Raw genomic sequence first — 19,544 nt, 5'->3', positions numbered from 1 at the left:
TATAGAGGGTTCATGCTCCCATCACCACTGTTTTCACTTTCTTATGTCTACTACGCCGTACTTTTACAAACATACACCAAAGCTTCTAATAAAAGGAGACGTAAAAACGGCAGAGAAATCCCCTGTCAAAAGAAAGAATATTGCTGGAATTCGCTAAGATTGTGAAAGTGTGCTTTTACATTGATGATCAGCAATAACACATACAGTACACTGCCACTTAATATTGCCAACTTCTAGTAATAGCTTGACATTTGGGGAAAATACCCTTATTTATAGAGATTTAAATGGGAAAATGTATTCCACTATTATCTGTACATTGGCTCAAGCAAGCAGCTCTTAGCATAGCCTAGCAAAAAGACTGGAAAATTAATAACAGAAGGAAATAGCTAGCTTAGTTCTGTTTGAACATAACAAAATCCATCTACCAGCACTAATAAACATGATTGACACTTTATATATTCTTTGTAAAATATAAATGTACTTAAGTATATGCAGATTTTGTTACATTTGGTCTGAGTTAAGCAGTTTGACCCCTGTTTTCAGTCTTTACGCTAAGCTAAGCTAACGGCTACTGTGAGACAGTTACATTTTTATCAATCCTTTTATGTAAGTCACAACCAGAAAAGTCATCATAGACCACCACATTATGAATCAGAATAGCACCGTTGTCCTTAAAAGAGCAGCTCTCTCAGGGCCTTTCTGAGAAGACTTGAAGAGTCATTTAAGTTTTATAGAGACAAAAAAGTAGAGAATAACCAACCCAGTCTCACGGCATTTCGTGTTATAGTCACGAAATTAATTTAATCTATTGATTTGTGTTCACCAACACGATTTTCACATTTTTTTCGTGTCACACAGAACGATTTTAAATGCAATGTATTTCTATTGGTAGTATGTTTCGTGCCTGCAACACGTCTTTTTGTCCGGTCGGGTCTTGGAAGACCAGAAGCTGTGTGGTTCATAAAAACATGTTCTTACTCAATATCTTACCCTAAGCCTAACCCTATCCCTTTTTTTTTAAATTGTATAATGTCTGAGTTTTTTTGCCGTCAGTGAGGAAAAGAAATGGGGCAAAGAGCCTCAGAATACTGAAATCAGTATTTTATGTCATCTTTTTTTCCTTCTAATTTGTTATTATTTGGTGCAGGCACGAAACATACTACCAATATAAATACATTGCTTCTAAAATCGTTCTGTGTCAGAATACTTAAATCTGTATTTTTTTTAATGTCTTTTTCCTTCTAATTTGTTATTATTTACATTGCTTTTAAAATCGTTCTGTGTGACACGAAAAAAAATGGCGAAATCGTGTTGGTGAACACGAATCAATAGATTAATTTCGTGACTATAACACGAAATGCCGTGAGACTGTGTTGGAATAACATCTTAACTAGCAAACAACCTCACAGAGACACTATTTACATATTCACAGTCTTAAAGTTGTTCCCTCTAAGAATTGACAGACATGAGTTGACAAGACCGATTGTTCCACAAAACAAAAGTACTACTGAAGACAGTATTGAGATGAACATTTCAAGTAGTAGGATGCAGTCCAGAGGGACACATCCAGTAGCAACACGTGATGTCACACACAGCTCGACCAGTCAAGAGAAGGCACAAAGGAAGGAGGAAGAACAGTCAACAGTTCGGGGGAAATACGTAGAAACAGAAAGGGGTCGTTGGGTCGAGGAAATAAAGAGCAGCGTGCTGAATGAGTCCGTCTTAACCAGTCCAGATTGTGAGTGCCATGATGAAGAAAGTGGAGAGTCTTCACTTTTCTAGCATAGAGGCATGTTTCTGTGCAGTAGGAAAAGGTGAGTGAGTATGCAGTGTCCACATTTTTTATGTATTAGATATACACACTAACTTCTACAATCATATCCTTTCTTTCTGCCAACACAATGTCTCACTTGAATTTCTCCATAAGCTCATGGAAACACCTTTTCTATCTTGAGGCTTCAATATGCTGCGAGCCGATGAATGATCTAACTTTTTGTTGGAATTGTTTGGAAATACGTTTTGTTATTTTTTTTAAAGTGAGAAGATGCATACCACTCTCCAGTCTGTAAATATGAAGCTTCAGACCGCAGCTAAGGTTGGCATGAGGGAACACATAGACACAGCTAGCCTGAATTTGTACTGGAAAATGTCTTGATATGGAGCAATTACTTTAACTGCTCCTCGCCAAGGAATAGTCTGGCGCTGTCCGTTTATTTAAATACATTTTGTAGTTAGGTGTTCAAAACTGCAAGAGCTTAACCTCTTTTGCTATTTTTTGATATGCATTATATAATAATATGCCCCCTTTCCTTCAACTGTTAATGTACTTATTTATTTATTATTGTATTTATTGATTGCAGCACCATTGGTAATCTACTGTATTTGATATTATATCTGCCACCATTTTCTTTTTTAGAGGTCAATATGAACTTCTACTGGTCTTCCAAATCTTTGAGTACACATACTGTACCCTTTTACTGTTTCACTTTTATTTAAACATAGTGTAGCTGGTATTTTTGACAAATATCTGAGGAGGACTAGTCATTGAAAGTATAAGCTGCTACACATTCTTCAATCAAGAAAAGTTACCTTATTCACAGGAGAGTTTCATGTGTGTGCAGAGGAGCTCTCTCTGCGTGTGTCCACAACACTGCAGAACATATAAACACACACACATTGTATTTCAGCTTTGTAGGTAAACCAGTGACTTTATTTGATGAATGTACCCACATATTAACTCAGGTTTATCTGGCAAGAAGCATCTCTCTGGCATACAGATTGGGGATATACAGCCAAATAAGACTTAAAACAACCTCCACTTTTACACTCAGACGCATTGCTACTGCCAAACTGTTGGCAGACGGAGGAATGCCTGTGTCCACTAATGCTTTCTGTCTTATTAAATCAGCTCAGGGCCTGATTGGTGATGGTTCAAGAATGATAAATCCGTTTCCCAACTGGTTTAGTGTGGCTTGAACTCTTCGTCTTCCCCCAGCTCTGAACAAACAATTTAATCAATTTTTTCAGCAGAATCTTGACCAGACTCCTGTATCTCAAACTCACTTCCCGTTTTCCTCATATACTGGTTAGTTTGGTCCATGTGTTTATCTCATTGCGGTAGGATAGGAAAAACAAGAGAGGCACTTACGCTTGATGATGCCGTACAAAGTCTGCAAACTGTCGGTCCTTTGCGTAGAGCTCAATGATGCGTATCCTGTCTTGGATTTCCTGCAGAAACACATGGTATCAGTCGGGAGGGAACATTACATCACAGGCAAATAAACAGTAAACCGGCTGTGGCTGAAACAAAACGTGACATTTTACACTCCATAAGAAAAACAAATGAGGTTCCTATTTAATGGCGAAAATGCCAGTTGGTAATAGAACACGTTTACAACCTCATATTTCCCAATTCAGATCCTTGTCAGGTCAAATATCCATGTGGGACAGGATGTGTCCGTCCGGTGTCATTAACTACCATCCAGCATCCAGATGGCCTTGGCACATCTCCGGCCTGCACTTTGGTATAACTGTACTCAGTTGTACTTCAAAAAGGCACTCAGAGTATGTTAGCACTCACAGTAACCATCCAATATCTGCAAGTGGATGGTTCATTTTAAATAAGGCATCTTCTTTCCCTAAAATGTACCCGTCTGTCCAGACTAAACATCAGTTGTTGTACCCCAAACTAGTATGTATTAGTATATTTTGATGTTACTGTACGTCCGGAGGCCTGGGACAATTCCCACAGTTTTTTTTCAAAAAGAAAAGTTTCAAATGTAGGACTGTAACTTGTTAACATTTCTGCAACATCATATTGCTGCTTTTACTTAAGTTAAGAGTATTTTTTTCATCACTGGTCACCTCTTAATTTCTCTGTGATCGCCAATAAACCTGATCACCCACTACAGTATTTTTGCTGCAGAAACTTAGTATGACATCTGGTAAAACAGTTCCCTTCATATTAAAAGTAATAAGAACAATTAAGTTTCTCAATGCTGCTTGGACATATTTTAAGTATACCCATGGGTAGCAGCCCACACACACACACACACACACACACACACCTCCTTGGTCAGTTCACTGTTCTCGTAGATGTGTCGTATCTCCTCGCTGCTGAAGTCAGTGGAGGCCTCAGCGCTGGCACTGCTGTACACCGCAGCTTCAGGATAGCGGCGGTAGTAGTGGCTGTAGCCTGTGGTGGCCTCGCTCTCGTACATGGGGTTGTACTTAGTCGCCCTCTCGAGAGACGGGACACTCTCTGCTCGCCTGTGGAGCAACAAAAACAATCAGTCCACGTCACAATGTCAAGGAAGCTAGTAAAAAGGTGACCGAGCAGCATTGAATCTGACTTCAGCGGAGATTAACCCTCCTTAACCTCAGATAAGTCTTTTTTGTTTGTGTCCAGACCTTCAGGAAGCTATTGTGTGACTGTAGGTGTGTGAGGCTTTTTGGAATTAGATCAGCAGCATTTCTGATCAGATAACTGGCTTAGGTTATAGCAGAGTGATTCTTCACAGACTGCTTTGGAAACCGTGCCAGGCACACACACCAACACAAAGAGATAGATGGTGAACAGATACTCTGTGTATCTTTGTGTCTGGATCAAAGCAGCACAGGAGGGAAAAAATATCCAGAAAAAGGGAGCCCTCCTGCCTGAAGTCTAAAGGAGTAATGGGATGGTGCCGTGGATAATTTTGGCCGTCTAACTGAGGATACATTCATGGGGTGTTTCAACTTATTCTGTCCCCTGAAGAAAGTAACCAGGCTCCTTTAATCCAAAAAGGATTACGTGGAGGAGAGAAAAACTTCAAACACACTAAATGTGAGGGTTTCTGTTCACTATCAAACTGAAAGTAAAGTTTGTTTATTTTTGGAGTATACACTTCACAGCTTTTGCTCACTATGGAAAAACAATCTGACGGGGTAATTTATCATTTAATTAGCTTTTTCAGGGTCACATATGTATACTGTTTCAGCTGGTGTCACAATTCAATTGCACATTTTGGATGTGAACTTCATATGAATGCATTTTTAAATGTTATTGGTCTCTTGTGCATTATTTTGTGTGCATACAAAATTGAGCCTGACATATTTGTAATCTTTGGAAACATCTTAGATCTCCAAAATAAGTACAAAGTAAAGTAAATACAGTGGATCTTAGCCACACACACACACACAACGTAAGCTGATTCTGCAGAGTTTAGGAGGTTAAAGAAGTATTTTTTTCCTGTCAGAACAATTATTTGTTTAGGTTACAATCACAATCATGCTACTTTTGATTTCTCACCGTGTCCCTCACTGGTAAGTAAACATGCAAAATCTGTATTAATTGGATTAGTTGCTAGTTCTAAATCATCGAGGGCTGCTGAGAAGTTTAGCCATATGGTACGTGGATTGTCTCACCGTATGGGATCCTCCGACTCATCCTTGTCGTACTGATCCCGTAACGTCCTGGCGAGGAAGAAGATGACTCCGGACGCCACCAATAGGAATCCAGCTACGGAGGCAATCGCTATGCCGACCACCAGCGGCTCAGACACGTACTCCTCACAGTGCTCTCCTCTGTACCACCAGTTCTCCCCGACACGACACCTGATGATAAAATGGAGAATTTGTCAGCTAAAATGATTTATTCACTCAATGATTCAAGAACATTATAGACCTGATTGACATGAAGGTATTATAGAATCTCTGTAATTTATTCCCTTATTATTGTTTTTGTGGATTAGTAAAGAAAACAATAATTTCCACTCTGAAACAAAAATAGGGTACTGGACACGGACCAATTCCTTTTTTAAATGATTTAAGCATTAGGGGAAGAGCAGAAAAACAACATCATAGTTCTTTGTTTTTTATTTCTAATGTTGTGTTTAATGATTTTAGTATATACAAAAAGACTGAATCCTGAATCCTGTTTGTCTTGAGATCGTCAGCAACAACTATTATAATGTTCTGTATGTGTCATTAAATCCTTGTTTTGAAATAAAACAACTCATCTAGTCTGTTTCCTGTCTCGATTCAGCGATACTTTGGGTTGGGAGGCGTGAAGTAAACAACAATCAAACAGCATCTGGAGCTGCCTGCGTGTTTTATGGTGTTGTGGAGAGAGTAAATCAAAGGTTCGCATTCATCTTGGCACACAGCCGCCTCTCTGTCTGTTTATAATTATTCAATTTAAAGTGCACCACATACATCAGTTTCAACACGGCCAGAGAACATGTTGTGACTGATTGCGATTTCTGGCACGTCATGTTACACACATTGACGCGCGCATATGATTGTTTGGACAACATGCACAAACATGTTAAGACATAAACATTAACAAGAACACACACAGATGACAATTTTGAAATAACTCCGATAAGAAAATAAATAGAAAAGTGTTGAAACGCCACATAATAAGAAACACTTCACTGACCCAAAATGTGATATTTTGCATCCAAATTGATCACAATATTAATCAAATATTGGTAATAAGGCCTCCTCTGAGGTTGCTTATTGTTCTTCAGTACATTCAGTACCAGAGAGCATAGTGAAATAAAAAAAGTGTATTCAAAATGTTGACGTGAGTTTCTTTAAAACAATCTTGATTTAAGCCAGAAAATATAAAAATGTTAAGACAGTTCATTGTTATTTGTAGCCAACTACGGTGCAAACAAATGTTTATTCTATGCAGTTGGTTATGATTATAATTCATTAGGCTATTGCACATTTTACATCCCTACTATAAGGAGCCAAATACAAAATATGCTTCTGAAACTCCACATCATCAACATACAGCCAAGCAACGTCAAAACTAGAAGCTAAGAATCTGACCTTCTGCCAAAACTGCTGAAAATCTGTTTCTGTGATTAAGATCAGACCTTTTTTTCCCGCACACACACTTACGCAGATCATTTCCCACTAATCCACACCCACCTGCAGATTGCTCCCTGGCCGGGGATGATGTCACACTTGCCATCATTGAGGCAGAAGTTAGTCTGCAGGTCACAGATGCTCTGACAGGGCAGGCTGTCCACGCTGAAGTATCCTGCGTTACAGACACACTCTGCCTCCCCCGTCCACTTGTTCACCTTACACCCAGCGTACTCGTTACACGCCTGGAACTTACAGGGGTCGGCTTTATCACCTAGAAATCCAAAAGAAACAGTAGTGTTGACTTTTAATGGTTATCAGGATAAGCAGTAACACGCAAGTCGTTTACAGGTTGTTAAATTCTCATGTAGTGATCACCGTTTTAAAGAGGAGAGTATATTATACCCTAACCCTTTCTCAAAGACGAACATTTGAACGTTCAATATATACACATATTTCCCAAAAGGTTAAATAACTCTTTTAAATGACACCAAAAACAACAGCATTTTTCACCCTTTGAGTTCTGCCATGCACCTTTAGATTAACAGGGATATTAGTTTCTTCAACCCCAAAAAATTATTCAATTCAACAAAATAATAGTCCATTGTTGCACAAAAGACTCCTAGTATTTCAGATATGTTTTTTTTTTGTCAAAGGATATTCACAGACACATACAAAGGTAATTCTTCCTTCCATCCTAATGCAGCCCTAATGCATGCTGGGATCCAGCAATGAGCGCTGGCAGTGATCAGACAGATTATGACAGCTCAGTAATGATTGTAAACACAACACAAGCATGAATCACTGTTATCATAAATTGCCTATTTCGAACTGGCTGATGGTGTCACGCACAGAAGCCTGGAGACCGATACCACATGAGGAAATGCAAAAATGTTTAAAGAGCAGAAGATTTCATGCTTGCTCCCTAGTTAAAAAATGGCAATATAATTCACACATGTGAAACCAGAGCTGCACGCAGTAATCAGCCGGTCAAAGTGCAGTAATGATACATGTAAACTTGGCTGCTGTCCAGGGAAGCCTTGATCATCTCATCCCAGCTGTCGATAGAAGTGTCACGACAAGGATCTAACACCTGCTTTCCCAGGCCTTTTCACACACTAGCATGTCATTCAACACTGATTTACTGAGATTATTTTATAAAACAATGCTCTCCGATTAGCCGTTGAGGGAATAGTTCAGCATTTTGGGAATTACGGCTTCTTGCTGAGAGTTAGATGAGAAGATTGGCGCCACATAATCTGCCTACCAGCACGTCTAAAGCTCCTTGGCTAACAAGTTATATCCGTGCAGATATGTGCAGAGATTTTCCAGCTTTACAGATGCAGTGTGGCAGATATTTTCACCTTTTGACGTAGCCAGGCAAGCTGTTTCTATTCGTTTCAAGTCTTAAAGGTCCCATGTCATGCTTTTCCGGTTATTACCCGTCCCCTTGTGTGTTATGAAGGTTTTTATGCATGTAAACGGTCTGCAAAGTCACAAACCCTCAAAGTACACCCTGTAGCGAGTAAAACTCTAACACAGAAAAGACCCGTCAATGCTGCCCCAGAACGCCTCGTTGGACATTTCTCTTTTTCCATTGTTTTCTTCCTGGGTACAGTGACGTGCCCATACCCAAATGGACCCATTGGTCCAAATGGACCAATCCGTGGAGCCGTTACGTTACGTCACACACACACACTCAACATGAGAGGCGAATCAGCAGCGAACCGCTTCAACACGTGTATTTCGGTTTGTTCACGGCATTCATTTTGTTATTCTACAGTATTGTTGTTTTATAGTTATTTGTTAATGTATATACAACCCAATTTGTGTTCTTTGAAATTGAAAAGGATATTGCATTGTGTGTGTTATTTTCGTTGCAGTTGTATATGTCTTAAGTGTAATTTGGCTTGGCTTCCTATTTTGTATGGACATGCTTTTATTTTGAAGGAGAGTTAGCGCTGTTGACAGGAAGTTGTTGTTGCTATGGAAACAACGTGACGGAGATTAACGGAGAAAAAGTAATATCTACATATAAAAACGGAGAAAGTAAACGATAACGTTTATGGTTAAGTGTTAACACCCTCCGAAGAGGCACAAGCTCTTGATATTGGAGTTTTCAATAAATTCAATTTGGCAGCCGCAGTGCTGAAAAACAGAAAGAATATCCGAATAACGAAATTGAAACCCGAATAGTACTCCAACGAACGAATATTCGGATATTCGGGTACAGCCCTAATAAGTTCTCGAATTAAACTCTCTGCATAAAAGCAACAACTTGTTTAAACATCTAAAACAAGCATTAAACAATTCATGATATCACAGTTGTCTAGAAGATCAAAACACAGTGTATATCGTGAGAACCAACCTGACTCTACGTCCAGTGAGTACTTATCGATGGCCAGGTTCATGGTCTGGTAGGCTGTGTTGCAGAAGTCCTCCAGGATCAGATAGACGGTGGTGGTGACGGTTTCTGGAACAGGTTTTCCGAATTTCATCCGGCTGTTGACCACGATGCTCCCGTTCCTGAAGTTCAGGATCTCCAGGTTCTCAAAGTTACTCAGGTTGGACTGCAGGTAGGGCACAAGCTGGGAAAATATACCAAAAAAAGGGTTTGATGTTACAACACAACAGTGGGAATGCTGATAATCAAGTGCAGTAAATGACAGGAGTTTACCAGCTCTATGAATCGTTGCTCCAAAGCTTTGTATTCTGGGGATTTCTTATTAAAGAGATCCTCTGAGAAGATCATGTTGGTCACCCTCAGGCTGAAGAACACCATCAGTGCTCGTCCGGGGTTCACAGGCATGGCGATACTGACTTGGTCTGTGCCGTGTGCACCAAACGGAAAGCCAGTGCTGCCCTCCTCTGTGTGGTTAATCAACTCATAACCATAATGGACCACTTCATAGTCGCTGTCTCCATTAGTGGCACCTTCCAAGCCTCCGTCAGTGGTCTGGATCTGGGGCAGTAAAAAATGAGAGACTTGCCAAGTTATTAACAAGAACCAGCAGTTCTTAAATCCCTTCTTTGGCTTCCTCTTGAATTCAGATGAAGCTATAAGATCCTGCTGATTACATATAAAGGCACTGATTGACCTAGCCCTGGTTATATGAAGTGCTCTATAAATAAAACTTGACCTATTTACATTGTACTTTTAACTGGGGACCTACAGCAATATTAAAGCTCAGATACATTCCACAAAATGTTTTCTTTTAAGTTTTATCCGTTTAAATATTTCAAAAAATCATATATTCTGTTGAGATTTCGTAAAAACAGAAACTATTATTATTATTGATCTATTTTTGAATGATTATTATTGTTAGTAATAGAAGTAGTAGTAACATCAATAAAGTATATGTTCTTATTGTTATTTTATTATTATATCAAATTGGGCATTACTTTGCCACTTTTTTTAATTCAATTCTTCTTGCTTTACCTCCACCAGTGAAGGGATGATGATGTCAGGTTGTTCCTCCAGGGCGGTGTCAATATCAGAGATGCGGGTGAAGGGCGACTCCTTCTCTGGGGACAGGGCAGTGGGTTGGACCGGGTTCAGAGAGTCCGTCACTAGTGGTTCTGGTTCATCAACGTTGACCAGTAGGATCTCATCCTCTGTCAGATCCTCTGTGGAGAGCTCTGGAGCTGCCGGGCCCTCTTCCTCCACAGGAGGAGCTTCAGGTGCAGCCTCTTCTACCTCGTTCTCTGTTGCTTCCTCCACGCCACCTTCTTCAGCCACAGGTTCCTCAGGAATGGTCAGCACCACAGTATTGTCTTCCTCTTCTGCATGTTCTTCTTCTGGTTGTTCTTCTGGTTGTTCTTCTGGTTGTTCTTCTGGTTCTTCCACCGATTCTTCACCTGTTTCTTCTGCCAACGGTTCTGGTGCTTCACTCGCTTCCTCTTCAGTCTCAGGAGGTGAGACCAGGACAGACGGGCCTTCTTCTTCTTCCTCTGTGGTCAGCCCATGTTCTGGGTCAGCCTCCTCAAGAGACTCTACGTCTTCTTCTTCTGTGGTTGTAGGTGGCTCGAGCAGGTTATTTAGGTTGTCTGTGCCCACTCCAGAGGCCTCTTCATCCACTGGGGGTTCATGAAGTGTAACCTCTGACAGCTCGGCTGGGAGCTCGGCTGGGAGCTCGGCTGGGAGCTCGGCTGGGAGCTCGGCTGGGAGCTCGGCTGGGAGCTCGGCTGGGAACTCGGCTGGGAGCTCGGCTGGGAGCTCAGCTGGGAGCTCAGCTGGGAGCTCCTCTGCGGCGGGGGTTTCTACTGCAGGAGTCTGCACAATGTCCCCGAGTAACAGACCCTCCTCTGCAATGCCTGGGAAAAAAATACAGAAGAAAATTGTCTCAATCTCTCTTTTTATAGAAACTGGCTACCTAAGTAAAGATCCACAGATCTATCTGGTTAACATCAACAAAATGAGAAGTGAGAAGTGCAGAAAATGATCAGTTTCATAAGTTATTTCAGCGCAAACAAAGCAGGAGGAAGTGCAGTCGAAGTGAAAACAATAGAAGTATCATTGTAGGGAAAAAGCACCACAGGGGGATACACTGCAAATGTTTATGTTAGGTATAAACACTTACTATCAGCTTCAAGTTCACTATCTGTATTGACAGAATCAGGAGACACAACTACACTCTCCTCCAGGATAATGATGTCATTTTCGTTGTTCTCCACTCTGTTGGTTTCGAAGACGTCAGGCAGGACGCCAACTTTGTCGACATCCTCTACGTCCTCTACGTCCTCTTCTAGGATCGCGACCTCTGGTGGCTCATCGGCAGCAGTATTCTGCATCACAAACAGAGTTCATTATCTAAAGGTATTGGCACTGTTTCACAGTGAGTGTGTCATGCAACAACAGCTACTGTGGCTGCTCTGTGGGTTCCATTTAATGTATAGTAGGTACAACGCTTGTGTCTAAAATGAAATGTTTAGGCAAAAAATGTATTAACTTGAAGATAGACACAGGGAAATTGAATATTCGGAATCAGAAATACTTCAATAATCCCAGGGGAAAATTGGTTAATATAGCTGGGAAAGGTGTTTGTTCTGACCACTATGCTAACCTAAAAAAACTAAAAAAATCTCACTCTACAAGAAAGTAACTGTAACTCTACAGATAAACATTATTATACATTTGAAATGGATTATTTAATTATTGAAATAATTATTTAATAACAGGCTATAAAGCAGTATTGGCGAGTCGACTGAACTGGAAAAAGTCTATAATTATTTTGGTGGCATGCTTCAGCCCCTGAAGACAGCAGCTGAATTTAAATTGTACCAAATCGAACAGGGGCAGAAAAGTGCTTCGGTGGCACAGAAGCTCTGGGCTCTTGCCTGCAAATCAATTATTGGTGAGAAGTTTTCCAAACTCTCCCAACTCATATAATGAGTCAAATTAATCACTTAGGGAGCTGGGCTATAAAGTGAACCGGCAGACACATTAAGTGCAACCCAAACTCTGATTACTATCAAAGCGCACAGTCAACCACAAGACAGCACAGACTAAAGATGTTATTACTTGTCTGAATAAACTCATATGTGCTGTCTCGCCTCTTGACTCTCAGTAGTGCGGCGCTCTGAAGCTTTTCCCCCCAGAATAGCAGTGGATTATTATAGCAAAAGTCAAAGTAATCCTCAAAGCCTCACTTCATCCTCATAGGTGGGCTCATCCCCTACCTGCACTGGTCCTGATAACATCTCAAGCCAGTTAAAGGTTTTCACAACATCAGTACTACAGGCGTCAAGCTTCCTTAAACAAAAAGGGATTTATCCGCTCCAAGCAGCTTGATAGCCCCCAAAGAGAGATGCTGTCATGATAGTGGTGGTAACTTGTTAACTCACCGTGTCTCCATCTGCAGGGACCTCAGACACTGTGGAACCAGGTGGGGGAAACAAATATTAATACACACTGACACACAACATGCGCATGTGCCATATAGATAAAATAATCAAGGCTGCAGAATCCTTTTAACCCGATTCCATTTCAGCACTGACAGCCTTAGTTTTGACATTACCTTGAGGGGGGAAATATCTACAAATCAGTGCAAAAATCTGGACTGAATATCAGCCGCTGTGGGGCCAAGGCTATTACTGCATCTCCCCTAAAGCAGAAAAACAAAGCCAAGCGGTGCCTTTAGGTTCCCCAGACCCACATGTCAGCCATATGAGAGTGTTTAGCCATTATTTCACATTCAAAGCTTCTAATTAAAGTGAGCCTTAGCTGCATCTCCAGGGAAGCTCGCTAACACAGTAAACTAATGACACGCATTCTCTCCAAAACATGAGCAGGGAGGAATCACACAGGAGGAAGAAAGATGCTATAGACATTATCACATCATTCAATTTCTTCACATTTCTGGAGGAGGACCTAGGCCAGAAGTAGGAGGTAGCTAACCTACTTACTGAGTAACTCTAACAGATGTCGAAGTTTAGATCTCCCCGTGTGACCATTTGAGTGTTTTTTTTACTTTTGTGTCTACTGGTGCCACAATTTGTACTTTTTTCATAATTGTTTTTACATTGTAAGTCCGGTAAACACCTGAAACAGAAGGATACGCTTGGTTTGAGCCAAAATTAAGGATTCCAGTCTAGAAAAAGGCTCAGATTTCAAACATCCTTTCTTTTGCTCAGCTCTCCTCAACTTAATGAAAGGATTTGAGTGTAAATACATGGGTCCTGTAACTGATGAGTCTGTTTTTTGTTCATTAACTTCTGAGTTGAAACTCCTTTTAAATACGTTTCTTCTCTCCTCAGACAAATAAGAAACAGATGAGACTATTAAAACCCTGGAATGTTTTCTCAAGTGGTGTAGCGTATGTTGTAATGTCAATGTTGGGTCTACTGTGTCTGTATTTGATATGACATTTGGCCGTTTGCCCTGCGCTGCACGCACTAACTCTGCCAATGTGTTCCCAGCTGCCATGCCAATTAAATAAATAGCTGTAATGGGGGTATTTGTGTGTTCGGTTACAGTGCGGGGAATACCAGCAGACGTGCTTTGGCCTCCGCTGGTCTTACCAGTGTCCAGCTCGTTGTTATGCAGGGCGTCAGTGATGATGTCTTTGACCTCGCTGATGGCGTACACCACAGTGGGGAGCTCCATGACTTCACGGTACGAGTTCTCCACCCGGTTGGATTGCAGCGTCAGGTAGTCCAGTTGTTCCAAGCTCACTCCTGATCTATCCACCACCACTGTGACAGCGTAGTCCACCACCACACCGCCCCTGCACAGGGACAATTCAATATGAATGCACATAACAAGTTACATAAGCATCTTCATATATATCTGTAGGTGTTACATTCATTTACATCTATGGGACTTCTGGACAATTCCGCATATTTTAGCACAATATTAGTTGTTGAGTGAGATTAGAAGGTTTTAATTTTTCCAAATCAAATCAAATCAAATCAGGTTTTATTTATATAGCACATTTAAAAGCGATTTTTGGTCGAGCCAAAGTGCTGTACATGTAATAAAAACACATTACTACAAATCACAATAAACGACAATAAATTACAACAGATATATCTTAAAAACAAAATAAAAATAAAACACACGGAAAAGTCAGGAGTCGTGCTCCGCTCTAACTAGAAAGCCAGAGAGAAGAAGTGTGTTTTTAGTTTTGATTTAAAAACCCCTAGGGTCTGGGCCGACCTCACATGGAGGGGCAAGCTTTCCAATGCAAGCTTTGTAAGGGCATTTCCCAATAAATACGCTAGTTTCTAAAATGCACCTACACTATTTGTACATGTATCCTATACACACATTTATAATAAGAGAGTATGAAAAAAAAGTCAAAGAAGATGAAAATCATTCAAGCATTATTGTGATTTAACGTCGACCCTGTTAAAAGAGTTGTTTCGGGATCGCAGATGACTAACGACTCGGGTAATTTTCTCCTCTTTGGAATGCAGAAGCTCTACTCTGTAGGCCCCCAAAAAAAAGCTGAGTCAGCAGCATGATCAATATCATCATAATAAATAAGGAAACCTCATAATAGTTTCCAGGCCCTGAAAAAATCCAATCTTTCATTCTTCATTTGACAACTTGGAGCCCTCCAATCTGACCTAGTTTGTCGGGTTTCTGGCGGACGGCTGAGCACGTGCCTCTCGGTCCCAAGTGGAATTTTCCCACTTTAGCTTTATACAGACTTTTACATATTTACTCTTCCTGTGCTGTGAGGTCTGCAGTTAGCAGCGAAATTCAAGATTAATTACAGCATCACTGTAAGAAGGCATAAGTATGCACGTATGTTTGCAAACAAATGGCAAAAGTACATTTTAAGCTATTTATATATAATTATAGCAAGCCAGGGTGGATTGTAGGTCAGTACATCTACTTACAGTAAGTACTGTGAAAACATGACAAATTGTACAGATAAGCTTAGAAAATGACCTTCCTTTTACCTTCTGCTTCCCCGTCATTCATGCAAATGATGAAGTGCTTTATAAAAACACCCTAGATTTTACTTTAATTAAAATAAGAATATTTTTTAACTGGATATTGTGGATTGCATGATGTTGCTGTACTTTACAACTACAAAAAATGTAAGTTATTATAATTGTATTGTTTCAAAACTTAAAACAAAACTTCATAACTTTATATAGTTGGTCAAATTGGCTCCACATTGATAGGTGAACACATTGAAATGCTATAGAGTAGCTACTAGGTGGATTTAGCCTGATAACCAGGCTAGTGGCTTTCGGTAGTTTCCAGTCTGTATGCTAAGCTAAGCTAACCGGCTGCCGCTAAGCTAACACCCTACAGATGTGTAGATGTCATCAATCTTCAAAGCTAACTCTTTGCCAGAAAGCAAAAGGCTATTTCCAAAAATGTTATCACGATAGGGTATTGGTACCTCGGCCGTACTAAAGGATCTTCCACCACCAAAAACAAAAAAATTCAGTGGGTTGGACCGGGTTCAGAGAGTCCGTCACTAGTGGTTCTGGTTCATCAACGTTGACCAGTAGGATCTCATCCTCTGTCAGATCAAAACAATTCCTGTTTTATGCTCGTCTTCACCTTTTCTCCCCTGACACATCTCTTTTACAGTATACCTAACCCTTCTCCTCTCCATCACTCCCTCAGAGGCTGATCGGCGCGGTCGTAAAGCCCGGATTATCTTCCGGTGAACCCATCCTGATCCCACTTAACATGTGAGTGACCACACTAAGATCAACAGGAAACTACTGAAACACCTTGACATGTGCCCACGCTCACAGGTAAATACAGTGTGAGAGGAAGGTGACTCTACACACACTCACACAGATCTAGCTAACGAATGGTTGATAGGGATCTGTGGGCTTAAATACAAGAATATTCCAGGTCTAACTACCACGGCCCGTAAAGATGACTCACCCTTCGTCGTCCTTCTGAGGCCTACATAAAACAAGGAGATTGAAAAGCTGTTAGTGCTACGAGTCGAGGTAGTTTTGGTCATTTATTTTGTCAAGATCCAGCAGAAACTGTAGCAAAGGGACTGACCTGAAGTCCTTCACAGACACACTCTTAAATCCAGGAAGCCCCTTCAGAGCGTCCTCAATCTGCAAGGACAAAAAAGTTAAAAAAACAAGCCACAGGAGAAGTTTGTTTCTTTTTTTACAAGGTTACAATGGACTTGCTTGGCAAAATAATTCAGATTTGTTGTTCCCCAGGGACTCATTTTGTTCAAAGAAGCTGAAAGTTTTGAGTCCTGTGTGCTGTGTCCCAGATTATTTTCCTCTGGAGGCAGACTGCTGCACTGTGGTCAACTCTTTTTATTGGTCTACAGGGCCCTGCTTCTAGGCACTAAGAAAAAACAATCCATACACTGTTCTGTTCTGCAGACTCACTGACCCACTTTATTTTATACATCGGAGAGAGGACGCAAGAAAATCCCCAGGGCCTTTGTCTTCTTGCTTGTCCTCCAATTTCCCCTTGCCTACATTATTTGTACTACCTTATCCTCCACTACACTCACACGTATAACCTCTACAAGGCACGTGAGTTTATGTGTGTGTATAAATGTGTGGGGAAAGCAGATTTTATGTGTATAGCAGATATCCACTGGGAATAAAAAAAATCAGAGATTAAGAGAAATGGCTTCCCTTTTAGGCATAAAATCAAGCTTTTGTTTATGATGCCAGGGAAAAGCACTGAAACAAATGTACTGAATGTTCCTAGTTCCTGTAAAACCACTGAAACTGCTTCCAAACAGAGTACCTGTGCAAAAATGTATCAACTCCCATGACACGTCTTAACACTGTATTTTCAGCACATAGCGTTTTTGAACTCTGCCCTAACAGTTAAACTACTGCTGCTGTTTAAATGTGTGTTATTAAAGCTAACAATGCATCCATCACAGACCATAAATAGTGAGCGCCGTTTTGGAGCCAAGATACAGTAGCACTAAGGGGAGTCGTAAAGTCAGACAGAGAAGGATAAGGAGCCGGAGAGGAACCTTTTGAGCGAGCTGTCTGCTGAGTGTTTGGTGCTGGGAGCTGGTCGGATTCTCCAGGTCGTGGGTGTACGATTTTCCGGGCAGGAGGATGCTCAGCTCCACCACCTGCTCCAGCATCATGGGGGTCAGAGGCTGCACGGCGATGTCGTTGTTCAACTGTACCAAGAGACAGAGACCCAGTTACATCCAGTGGTGGAATGTAAAAATAAAAACACATTTACTAAAGTACAGTTTGACACAATTGTGCTTTACTAGATCCCACGCACACAGAGGCAAATATTCTACCTTTCATCGTCTTCGTTTATTTAACAGTCACAGTTATAATTGACTTTTTACACATAAAGACATATGTACTTGTATGATAGAATGCAGTACTGTACTACTAACCTAACCAGTATTCTAGATACATTTCCAAAATTGGTTCCACAATGACAAACCATAACATTAAAATGCCCTTACATGTGTTTTGTTAGGGATGAAAACAGGATAACATAATATTTTTTTCAATGTTACAATGGTCTGGCTTATTTGAAGCAACTATATCTGCATCTTTCTTGTTGTTCTGAGTTTGTATATTTATTATTTATTGCCCTTATTGTAACAAGCTTTAGATAAAAGCATCAGCCAAATGAAATGTAATGTACTTCTTCCACCTATGGCTTATATAGTAGTTGCATGTGCACATTAGTGAAAGACAATGAATCTGTAAACAATGTGTGTGTGCACTCACTGGACTCTCCTCCACCTCTGGGACAGCGGCGGCTGCTTCCTCCACCTCCTCTCCTTCAACTGTGTCCTCTGGGTGGTTGAGTTCATGTGTAAAAAAAGGATTGAATAAAGGAGTGCTTGTCTATTTCAAGTGCGTTAACCTTTGGCAGGTGCTGTGATTCCTGATTAGACTGCTGAAGTGGCTTCCTGCTTAGCTCAATCTCCAAACACACAGAAGAGATTCACCTACGTTCTGCATAGAAAGCTGGAATATTGTAGGAATAATGACATGGAAACACACAAAAGATAATGGTTTGACCCTGTAGCAACAATGCTTTTGCACAGATACAGATACAAGAGGATGCTTATGTGATTAAAGTCACATGACGTCCTGAAGCTGACAGTGTCACTGACCTAGCTCAGGAGCTTCAACGGCTTCCGGTGTTCGCTGTGTGCTGTGAAAAGTAAAAGATTATTGAAACTGTGCTGATATTATATTACTAAATTATAATAAGCACACAAACACATACATGTAGACACACGAGTAGGGTCTACAAATGTGGCTACATTTATATATGTTATTTCATTTTTAATTACTTTTATGTTTTTATTCCGTTGATAAGAGTTGTTTTAACTTAGCAAAAGGTTGATCTAGCTGACCCCGGGTCATAGAAAATAAGGAATTTCTTAAAAATATTATAAGAATAAAAGAAAATATACAACTTGGGAGATACAATTACACATTCAATTTCTTTCTAAGAGTTAGATGAGCATATTGGAGCCACTCTCACATTTATACGCTAAATATGATCTACAGCCAGCAACTCGTTAGCTTAGCTTGGCCTGAAGCCATGTGTAATAACAGACGAGTGACAATGTGGAAGAGACTTCATAACTTTACCTGCACATATGTTGCCAGGACTGGTTGGGCTCATCACTACTGAGAATGGGAAGACAAGTAGCATTTACAAAACATAGCCTTGATGAGACCAATTAATGTATGATTGAAATGATAAGTTAGTGGTTTCATTTACCTTTTCAAACCTGGCTCTGACATTCTCTAGAAATAGAAAAACAAGCAAAGTTATACATTATGTTCTGTATTTCTTAAATATACTTTAAAAAGAAAGCATCTTACATTTTTAACCAGAGCCTGATGCTCCTCTGATTGGCTAAAGTGGCTGCCAATATATTGTGCTGTGACTGTGCCCTCCTGGCATTGGTTCATCCAGCTTTGGTACTCCTCTTGCTCCGGGAGGCGGTCCCAGAAGATCTTGAAAGCTTCCCATATTGTCTCCTGGCACACTGGACAGAACAGAGAAAGACAAGCTTTTAGACATTTCAATCAAGTAATTTGGTCGAGTCATTTATTTCGTTTTTTCTTTGACAAGTCCATGCAGATTCTGCAGAGTTACCTACAGAATCAATTATTTATGAAAAGGCAATATATTGGTTCATTTCTAATGATGATATTATTGGCCAATTAAACTAAGCTATTCAAAAATGATTGTCCATGAATTGAATTTGTATTATAAT

At 40.4% G+C, this 19,544-nt stretch overlaps 1 protein-coding gene across 1 annotated transcript; it reads right to left on the bottom strand.

Moving 5' to 3' along the window:
* Positions 1 to 1,384: 1,384 nt before the first annotated feature.
* On the bottom strand, positions 1,385 to 15,285 carry impg2a (interphotoreceptor matrix proteoglycan 2a). The gene is made up of 14 exons (XM_034128937.1): positions 15,268 to 15,285; positions 15,205 to 15,212; positions 13,879 to 14,084; positions 12,703 to 12,731; positions 11,439 to 11,643; positions 10,298 to 11,172; positions 9,536 to 9,820; positions 9,227 to 9,446; positions 6,922 to 7,132; positions 5,407 to 5,595; positions 4,068 to 4,269; positions 3,149 to 3,228; positions 2,590 to 2,650; positions 1,385 to 1,797 (listed from the first exon to the last, which is right to left on the bottom strand). Exons 1-13 carry the CDS (start codon positions 15,283 to 15,285, stop codon positions 2,608 to 2,610), a joined length of 2,571 nt encoding a protein of 856 aa, XP_033984828.1. The 3' UTR covers positions 1,385 to 1,797; positions 2,590 to 2,607.
* Positions 15,286 to 19,544: the final 4,259 nt, after the last annotated feature.

Source organism: Trematomus bernacchii, unplaced genomic scaffold, assembly GCF_902827165.1.
Source record: "Trematomus bernacchii unplaced genomic scaffold, fTreBer1.1, whole genome shotgun sequence".
Taxonomy (NCBI): domain Eukaryota; kingdom Metazoa; phylum Chordata; class Actinopteri; order Perciformes; family Nototheniidae; genus Trematomus; species Trematomus bernacchii.
This window is presented reverse-complemented; position numbering and strand designations above follow the sequence as displayed.

Excerpts from the sequence above, each read along its gene's own strand:
- impg2a (XM_034128937.1), bottom strand. Across the intron at positions 11,173-11,438 it reads TAGTGAACTTGAAGCTGATA|GCATTGCAGAGGAGGGTCTG; the intron begins GTAAGTGTTTAT and ends TTTTTTTCCCAG. Across the intron at positions 5,596-6,921 it reads GGCCAGGGAGCAATCTGCAG|GTGTCGTGTCGGGGAGAACT; the intron begins GTGGGTGTGGAT and ends TTTTATCATCAG.